Source organism: Sander lucioperca, chromosome 13, assembly GCF_008315115.2.
Source record: "Sander lucioperca isolate FBNREF2018 chromosome 13, SLUC_FBN_1.2, whole genome shotgun sequence".
NCBI classification, from domain to species: Eukaryota; Metazoa; Chordata; class Actinopteri; order Perciformes; family Percidae; genus Sander; species Sander lucioperca.
In genome coordinates this window covers 3,767,501-3,777,304 of record NC_050185.1, presented here as the reverse complement: position 1 = coordinate 3,777,304, position 9,804 = coordinate 3,767,501, and the positions used below count along the sequence as shown (strand labels likewise).

Sequence of the window (9,804 nt, the reverse complement as noted above, 5' to 3'; positions counted from 1 at the left end):
TTCACAAAAATATATATATATTGTTAAATAACTGTCTTGTTTTTGGGAACACCGCCAAAATATTCAACCTGAGCCACCTCTATCACGTCATGTTGCTCATTGCAGCCACATCTGCCTGTATTATAATAAAATGTGTGGAGCTCCAGGCAACAGTTGGGCCAGACTCGTTAAAATAAAGATGACGTGTGCAGCGGTTACCCCGGTTACCGGTGTTTTGGATGGAGAAACCAGGTGAAGACTGGCAGGACCGGAACTGTTTTTAGTTTTGTCAATAGTTAAAGCTGGGGTAGGCAGTTTTGTTTTGTGTCACTGGGCAAAAGTTCCATAATAATCTTGCAATAAAGCATATTGTAATTCAAGTGGTCTGAGAGAAAACTAGACTTCTGCCCCTCCTCTTGGCTGTTTTCAGGCTTTAGAAAATCTAGCCCGTGACGGGAGACTATGGCCAATCACAGGTCATTTCAGAGAGAGGGTGTTCCTATTGGCTGTTCTACAAATGCAGATGTGCGGACACATCCCTTCAGATGGTGAAAGCCTGATTCAATGGCAAATCCAGCAGAAGATGGCATTGGCAACAACTGCCTACATTGCAAAGCAACCCAAAAAAAAGGAAGACGGACATATCAAAGGAGTCTAAAAGAGAGTCCGACAATAAACGAAATAAAACACGTCAATATCAGCAAAGTGTTTTAGAGATGGAGAAATTGTTGCTAATAGTTTAGCCTTCAAGGCTAAACCTCAAGGCTAAACTATTAGCAGCATTTTCTTGGAGAATGTAGAACTAATCCCTAAAGTCTTTGAGTTGGTCGACATGTTAAAGTTATCCACTTTATCGCAATAATAATAAATGTGAATCAATGGCCATGCATAACTTCAGCCTTATAGATCCATATATTCCTATTAAATCTTCAGTTTAATATCTTGGAATCTATGTCACCAAATATGCCAAGATCAGTGAAACCTTAAATATAGATCAACAGGTCAGGATTCAGCCTGGAGGTGCAGTAAAAAAAAACAAAAAAAACAGAGCAGGCTATAAGGCTATACTTGTCACTGTGTAAATATGTGTGTATTTATATGGGCACCTTATGTAAATGCACTGACTATGAACTTTGACATCCTTGAACAAAACACTACCCTAGACTATATGTATGTTTTAATTAAAATGTGGGTTTATTTTATCTCCTCACATCCACTTAAAATTAGTTTTTATAGTGAATTCTAAATTCACTTTTTAAACTACAAACTCAACTTGCCATGAGCTTTTTCTCATTCGCTGCATGTTTTGCCCCCAAGCTGTTTTCATTCTGTCGCCTTAAAAAAAAAAAAAACACATCACGGGAGGGGCTGGGTGAACTAAGTTAACCCAGAGGTGTCCTGAGGGAAAACATGACCAAAGACAAATGGAGCTATGTGCAAATTCTTTCAAGAAGACTTCTAAATAACTTCAATCACCACTATCTCTTCCTAAAACTATTCAGCTGTTAAGAGGCGTTCACTTCTCAGTAAACTAATCAAAATTGGCCACGAAATTCATGATCCAATCACAGCATGACATCCTGCTTAAAATGTCTTCTCTCCTTGCTATCAGCTGTCTTTTTAGGCAAACGTGCAACCCTCCTCCTCCCCTTCCACCTCTGGTCATCGTCAACCACGGCACCCTGAGTCCCCTTCCGGCAGACAGCTCCTTCGTTCGGTCTTCGGGTTCCTTCTCCACCATCACCAGTGTCAAGGATCCATCAGGGGGGAATATGTCTGGGTTCTCTACCCCTTTAAAATATTTTTAATGATGGAGTCTAATCCCCAAAGACTCTGTACATTTCATATTATGCTTATGTACAATAAATCTTTGCATAGCTGCAACAAAGTCTCTCCTGATTGAATTAGCCATGATGTCATTACTGCAAACATGGTGAGATATTGCATTTAAGGAGCAAAACTGAAAACTCCCTGTGATGAACTTGACAGAACAGAAACATGTTTAGACTCTCCAGAGGTAATCCAGTTTGGGCAGGTTATATGACCATATAACTGGAGCTGCAAGTCATTCTAAACATGGCAGCTTTATTCCAAATAATTTGACTGTAGAAACTTTGGAATCTGTGCGTAACATGTTAGGACTGGCTACCAACCAAATCGGGTTGAGGTGGATTTATATTTCTGCATTAAGGAGTTATGGCAGTGGTGATATCAAATGGTGAAATTCAGCGCTCACCCATGAATCAAAACCTAGGCCGTATGTATTTATGGTGGGACCCTTGCTTAGGCCTTGCTTTGACTGTAAATTTATCTTCAACATCACGGTTCAACCAAAGCCTATAGTATTGCTCAGTGGTGGAATGTAACTAAGTACATTTACTCAAGTTTTGTACTTAGTGTACCAGTTTAAAATACTTGTACTTTACTTTTCATGCCACTTTCTACTTCTACTCCGCTACATTTCAGAGAGAAATATTGTACTTTTTACTCCACTAATACTAATGTGTGTGTGTATATATATATATATATATATATATATATATATATATATATATATATAGTACATTTTCCTGATGATAATTACATACTTTTACTTAAGTAAAGGATCTGAATAATTCTTCTACCCCTGGTATTGCTATGGTGACAATACATCGCATTTTACATAGCATCTGCACTGCTGGAGGTGTGGCAGCTTTATTCAGGAGGAGCCAGAAAAATAAAACAACGAAACAAAGAGACATATTTAGAAGTATACACAAATATCAACTGATGTGGATTTCATAGTTTGACGTAGTGGTGTGTTATAGCACAACCAGCAGGCTCTCACTCCAGAGAGCCAGGACCAGACTGAGTTTGGCCTCCGGTGTGGGCAGCTGGAGCTGGGCCACAGCCAGCGTCTCTGCCTGCTGGAGCTGCCGCAGGGCCTGGAGGTGGGACACAGGGAACTGCAGACCCTGCACAGACATACACACCCAGGGACATTCTCAACCAAACATCACATACAGTTGTGTTCAGAATAATAGTAGTGTGTTTAAAAAAGTGAATAATGCTCAAAATCCTTAGAATAGCTTTTAATTCCATATTATCAATGCATTGGGAACACTGCATATTCAATTCTAAATCAAAACATGATCAAAGTTGATCAAGTTTGTGTTATACCTTTACAGAAAGTGAGAAAAAGGAATGTTAGGCTGTAAAAAAATAGCAGTATTTGCATTTGTCTTTACAAACTCAAACATTTACTGTATGAACTGAAAAATGTCTCAAGGGTTTGCTTTACTTTGAATCACTGCACTAATATTTAGTTACATAACCATTATTTCTGACAACTGCTTCACATCTGTGTTGCATGGAGTCGACCAACTTCTGGCACCTGTGAACAGGTATTCCAGCCCAGGACCATTGAACGACATTCCACAATTCCTCTGCATTACTGGGTTTGGCCTCAGAAACAGCATTTTTGATGTCACCCCACAAGTTTTCTATGGGATTGAGGTCTGGGGATTGGGCTGGCCACTCCATAACATCTATCTTCTTCATCTGGAACCAAGACTTTGCTCGCTTACTGGTGTGTTTTGGGTCACTGTCTTGTTGAAAGACCCATTTCAAAGGCATTTCCTCTTCAGCATAAAGCAACATGACCTCTTCAACCTATTCAGTACATGTCTTTTTTTCAGCAATGGGACTTTGGGGGGGCTTCTAGCTGATAGCTTAGCTTCACATAGCCTTCTTCTGATCGTAACAGTACTCACAGGTAACTTTAAGTCTTCTTTGATTTTCCTGGAGCTGATCATTGGTTGAGCCTTTGCCATTTTGGCTATTCTTCGATCCATTCGAATGGTAGTTGACCGTTTTTTCCCACGTCGTTCAGGCTCTGGATGCCATTTCAAGGCATTTGAAATCATTTTGGCTGTGCAGCCTATCATTTTCTGCACTTCTTTATACGTTTTCCCCTCTCCAATCAACTTTTTAATCAAAGTCCGCGGTTCCTCAGAGCAATGTCTGGAACGAACCATTTTGCTGAGTATTTCAGTGTGAAATGCACTATAACCAGCATGCACAACATTTGCTTCCTTCCTTCCTTAAATATGGGCCATAACTGACACCTGTTTCTTCACAGAATCAATCACCTCACTAGTTGAACACAACACTGTTATTATTTTGAACATGCCCCTTTCAAATACAGATTAAATTACACAGAATGAGCAGCATGCATGTCATGACTGTTGGCTCTGTTAGTTTTCTATGACTCTACAACTAGAGGTGCAACGATGAATCGCTGAATCGATTAGTTGTCAACTATTAAATTAATCGCCAACTATTTTGATAATCAATTAATCGTTTGAGTCATTTTTTTATTAAAAAAAATCTGATTTCTCTGATGTCAGCTTGTTAAATGTGAATATTGTTCTAGTTTCTTCTCTCCTCTGTGACAGTAAACTGAATATCTTTGAGTTTTGGACAAAACAAGACATTTGAGGACGTCATCTTAGGCTTTGGGAAACACTGATCCACATTTTTCACCATGTTTTGACATTTTTATAGATCAAACAACTAATCGATTAATCGAGAAAATAATCGACAGATTAATCGACTATGAAAATAATTGTTAGTTGCAGCCTATCTACACTTACTAGTAAATTATTTGCCATGTAGAAATATCACTTCTACCAAAAATTTTTATTTATGAGGTTAGTGATGTTGGACTGCTATTATTTTGAACACAACTGTACATTAAGGAGTGTCTCAAACCTTGGTACTGTCCCGGCGATGCACAGAGTGCTTCAGATGTTTGTGTCCACTGCTATGAGCAGCTGTGACCACACACTGAACCAGATGAGACTTCTCCATCCACGTTTACAGCCGTGCAATGGCTCACACACCCTGCCATATACCAGACTAACCAGTAATGATTGCATTTATGACCAATACACATGTCCATACTCTCTATGCTTTCTGACTTTCCTACATGCAGCTCTAATGAAGAAGTTCAGGTAGTGTGAAGAAATATGTTTAGTCTATGTCCATGGTCAGCCAGCAGCGTGTTAATGTGGTGTTATCATTGTGCCAGCCTTAACCTTTAAAAAGAGTGAAGAAGGGAAATTACAAGCACCTCAGCAGTGAGTCGGCAGCTTACCCTGGAGATGTCCTGCTCCTCCTCTTCATCGCAACTCTCACCCATCATGTGGCTCTCCCTCGGGTTCCTCAAAGAATGCAAGACAAAGACTACCAGCTCTGTGGCCTCGTCCTGAAACACACACACACACACACACACACACACACACACACACACAGCTGAGCATGTCACTGAATTCAACCTTTCCTGTTTGTCAGGATATGTGAGCAGTGATGGACTTACTGTTCTCTCTTGGCTGGGCTCCACTGTTATCACCATATGGTCTTTAAACCTCAAACACACCACATCCTCCAAGGCAGGAATCCTCCCAGCTGTAACACACACACACACACACACACACACACACACACACACACACACACACACACACACACACAGTGAGTGAATTATATTATTGTGCACAGTATACAGCCCATTGCACATGTTTGAACACATGCATACAACCCCAGACCAGCTCACATGGTGTTAGCAGCTCCTGTTGGATGTACGGTGGCAGTCTGTTGGTGATGAAGTCCCTCTTCATGTGAGTGGAGCGGACTTCCTGCATCCCTGTTTCCATTTCATCAGCCAGAGACCTGAGGCCAGCAGCCAGCTGCCTGCTGACGTCCAGGCCTTCACTGTTACCCTAAACACAGCCGACAAACCCAGACAGAGTCTGTGTAAATGCTTGTTGCTGAAGCAGCTTTCCATCAGTTTAAGGTAGAAGCGTGCAGAGGTTTACTGCTGGAGAGGTGGATATGTGTGTCGACCAACTAAAGTCATACAAATGGCTGTTTGCACTGGTCGAAATGAGCACAGGCACAATACTATGGCAAATTGACTCCCAACGTCACAACAAGCTGCCTGATGTGCATAAACATGACCTCAGCTGGTCCCCTCCACCAGCCTCCATGTGACTGGGTTAGTTTGGAGCCAGGAAATAACCCAACAGGAGTCCAAAACACGAACGAGCTTCCCACTAAAACAGCATTGGGAGTGCATTTTCACGACGGTATCGTCGTTTTTGTGGTGGCATGAAAACAGAAAGCCCGTCTTGCCCATGCTGGTAGAACACAAGGCAGCAAGAATTAAAGGAGCCCCTCTTCAAAACAATGCTGTGTGGTCTCTTTGGCTACCTTCACACTGCAAGCCTTAGTGCTCAATTCTCTATTATTTTCTCAGCTCAGTTGTTTTTTTGTTTGGCTGTTTACATAGTTTTTTTTTTTAAATGTGGCCTATATCACATTTCAATGTCAACTGGTCACAGTCCTGAACCGACCCGATTGCGCATCATAACAATTACAAAGACGTCACACGCAGCAGGAGCAAGCTGCCGTACAGCCGAAGTCAGCGTTTTACAGTTTCATTTATAAGTAGATGTTCAGTTAGTGGAAAGCCAGCGAACAGTGATTAAATGATAACGAGAGCGAGGATGATAAGAAAGGGAGCCACATCTTTAACGACTGCTTTATGGGGAGCAATGGCTGCTGCTTCTGTATGCTGGTGTGTGGGGATGCGGAGTCGGAGCCAGGACTGGTGGGTTGAAACTGATTCTGTCCAAAATTTCAGGATGTCAAGGGCTACTTTTATCTACATCTGTCAGCGCCGTCTCCACAAGACTGTTGCAGCAAGACACTCAGTTCAGGCGACCCATCTCCATGAGAAAGTGCGTAGAGAGTTTGGTTTTATTGGCTGGCAACAGGGCCAGGTGAGTGAGTAAGTGCCGTAAGATCTGCATGAATTCTGATATTCTGACTGTTTAGACTGAGGTCGCGATGCAAAAAATCTGATCTGTATCTGATTTAGCACCACATTTGAATGTAGCCAAATTCTCGATTGAAAAAGATCAGATTCCATGTGATTTGTGCTGTTCACAATGTTATTAAAAAACAGATCTGAGTCCCATATGGGCAAATAAATCCGATTTGGGCCACTTTTACCTGCAGTGTGAACAGAGCCTTAAAGTCCTCAATTCTGAATACAGCCCCAAGTGATTATCAGTGAAGTGAAAACTTACTGTATTGCCATTTGTCACGAAACATTTTGATGTACACACATGTAAATAAACATAAATGTCTTGGATTAAGATGTTCTTCATGTTCATATATTAAAACGTCTGTCAATCAATTTGAGAGTGAAAGCATCTGCCAGTCTTAGTTCTGCGTTGTCGCGAACTGGGGCAGACGGCAAACTTATTGTCACACACACTCTTTTAGCTAAAAAGCTAAAAGTATCATTTTTGTTGTGTCACAGTCATCCAAACTTTTACCAGTAAGAATCTTCTGGGCATGCCCTCTCTCAGGCTGACTTCAGTCTTGCTGCGGTCACACAGCAAGCTGGGAAATATGTCCAACAGCAAATCCCCCCACGCCCTGAGGTATGGACAGGGAGAGAGGATCACAGAACGTGGCGTTCTTCATCAGCCTCATCACACATCACAATTCTACAAATAGTATAGTAGTAATAATATAAGTGTAGCCTAATCTTTATCTGCAACTGTGAGTTTAAACAGAATGAATAGACAAGCTTTGAAGTTTCCAACTATTTGGTACAGCCCTAGTTCGCACGCTGTTAAAGTGAAAGCTGCATAGAAGAGGAGTCCCATACATTCTCTGGTAAGTGCTGAGAGTCAAGTGGGTGGAGTGGTCCACTCCTGCTGGGGTGTTGGCTTGATGGATGGTTCCTCTGGGAAAGTACAGAAGATCTCCCGCCTGTGGAGGGAGAAGCCGACTCACTCGTACGGAAAACACAGAACTCTATTTTCTATAGCAACAACATATTTGTACATGAATGAATGTATATTGGTTTTGGCGCTGTACCTTCAGTATAATATCATGGGTCGGGCTGCCAATCCTCTCCTCGGACTCCACGCTGTACTCCGCTGCCAGAGGAACCGTAGGATTGTAGAGAAGCCAACGTTTCTGTCCCTCCAGCTGCAGGATGAATACCTGGGCAGAGAGCACCCCCGTTAGCATCAGAAGAAGACATAGGGAAGAGGACAAGGGGAAATTACATTGTTACACATTACACACAGGCCCAAAATACACACAGACACACATGCACAGACCGTATACATGCATTAATGGAGAGATGTCAGAGTGAGGGGGGCTGTCCATGAACAGGCACCCTGAGCCGTTGGGTGTTCAGACCCTTGCTCAAGGGCATCTCGGCAGTGCCAAGGAGCTGAACTGGCACCTCTGCAGCTACCAGTCCACACTCTACTTGGTCCTAGGGCTGGGCGGTATATCAATATATTTTCAAACGAGATATGGGATTAGACAACGCTGTTTATATCGTTAAACAATCCATTTCTTCTGTAAAGCCGTGCCTGTGTTTGCATCTCTCCTCTCACTCTCTGTGCAGCCCCGTCCCCACTTACACACAGGCACTCGGTTGTAATTGTTATTAGCACAAGCAGCTGTATATTTTGTTAAGCATGGGAGGAAAACCTGTACATGTACCAGTGTTTCCTCTGGTAACTTTGTGGCAGAAGAACAGTAGGCCTACTGGATGTAACTCTATGAGTAATAGTGGGAGAGAAGGCGCCTGCTGGATGTGTATGTAACTTTCATTTTGTGTTGATTCTAGCGGCCCCTTTGGGGTAATGCGGCAGTGTTTTTACCACACCTGCTCAAGATATTTTCTTTACGGTGCTGTATTTCCCACTGTAGATTACTGAGTTAGCGTTACCGGGAGGTCATATAGTTGCCATGAATGTTTTGTTCTGACAGAAAATCATTCATTTACAATAAGAGGATATGTTGCACATGGTAACCTAGCCTACTTTGGATGTATCGTGAGCTAAACCTGGTATCACTGTCACTGGGTCACGAGCAAAAGCAATAGGAGATTGTAGTAGCAACCAACGTAGTAATAACTTAGATTAATATAGCGCATTTCATGAAACCCACGGACGCTTTACACTGGTACAGGGAAAAGAAAATAGTAGGCCAACACAAACACGGACTGAAAAGAAATAAAAGCCAGGCGCTAAACGGAAGGGGGACGTGATTGAATGTTGGCTACTGACGTACAACCACAACACGCATTGTAAAGTTATTTTATGAATGAAATAGACATATTACATACCTGAGGGCCAAATCAGGTTGGGTTTGGAATCATTTACTATCCCGTAAGTCGTCTTTCACTTTTCCCTTTAAGCTTTTAGTTTTTCTTCGTTTAATTTCCTTCTTTCCTGTGACGGTCCTACCCCAGTATCAGCCATAACTACAGCAGATAACTTCTAAAATAACATTAAAATACAATTAGGCCTTTATAAAAGAAATCCCCTGCTATCTTTTACCTGACTGGATACTCACTAACACGGTGTTACGCCTAAATCTGTGACCCATCAGAATGTGTTACTGTAGCGCCTTCTACCTGCCGTAAATCATTCTGTGACATTGCGGGAAAAATCGACCGGGCAGAGGCATTAATACAAACTATATAAAATAGTAGTAGTAATAGTTAGTCTCGTTTGCTGTTACAGATCATTTATGATCATCAGATGAAATGTTAGTTTCAGAAACATTTAAAAGTTACGCAACAATAGTCACTAAAAATAGGCTATTTATTTTAGATATTTTTTCATTTACATGTGTTGCAGCTGTATATTTTCAAACAGGGAAGGAAACCCTGTCTTTGCATTTTATTTTGATCCCAGCCTGTTTTTTTAAAAGTGCTTGTGACATCTCACATGTGGCTTTGGC

At 41.7% G+C, this 9,804-nt stretch overlaps 1 protein-coding gene across 2 annotated transcripts in view; it reads right to left on the bottom strand.

Moving 5' to 3' along the window:
* Positions 1-2,654: 2,654 nt before the first annotated feature.
* riox2 (ribosomal oxygenase 2) overlaps positions 2,655-9,804 on the bottom strand; it is a 14,860-nt gene continuing 7,710 nt past the window's right edge. The window contains exons 4-11 of one of the 2 annotated variants that reach the window (XM_036008835.1): positions 7,915-8,043; positions 7,703-7,806; positions 7,365-7,467; positions 5,576-5,741; positions 5,339-5,427; positions 5,117-5,227; positions 2,734-2,933; positions 2,671-2,686 (exon numbers count right to left, since the gene is read on the bottom strand). In XM_036008835.1, the coding sequence (XP_035864728.1) occupies positions 2,781-2,933; positions 5,117-5,227; positions 5,339-5,427; positions 5,576-5,741; positions 7,365-7,467; positions 7,703-7,806; positions 7,915-8,043 (855 nt within the window). In that variant the 3' untranslated portion in view covers positions 2,671-2,686; positions 2,734-2,780. Of the gene's footprint in view, positions 2,934-5,116; positions 5,228-5,338; positions 5,428-5,575; positions 5,742-7,364; positions 7,468-7,702; positions 7,807-7,914; positions 8,044-9,804 lie in introns of both variants that reach the window. The other variant, XM_031311040.2, reaches the window with a different exon arrangement.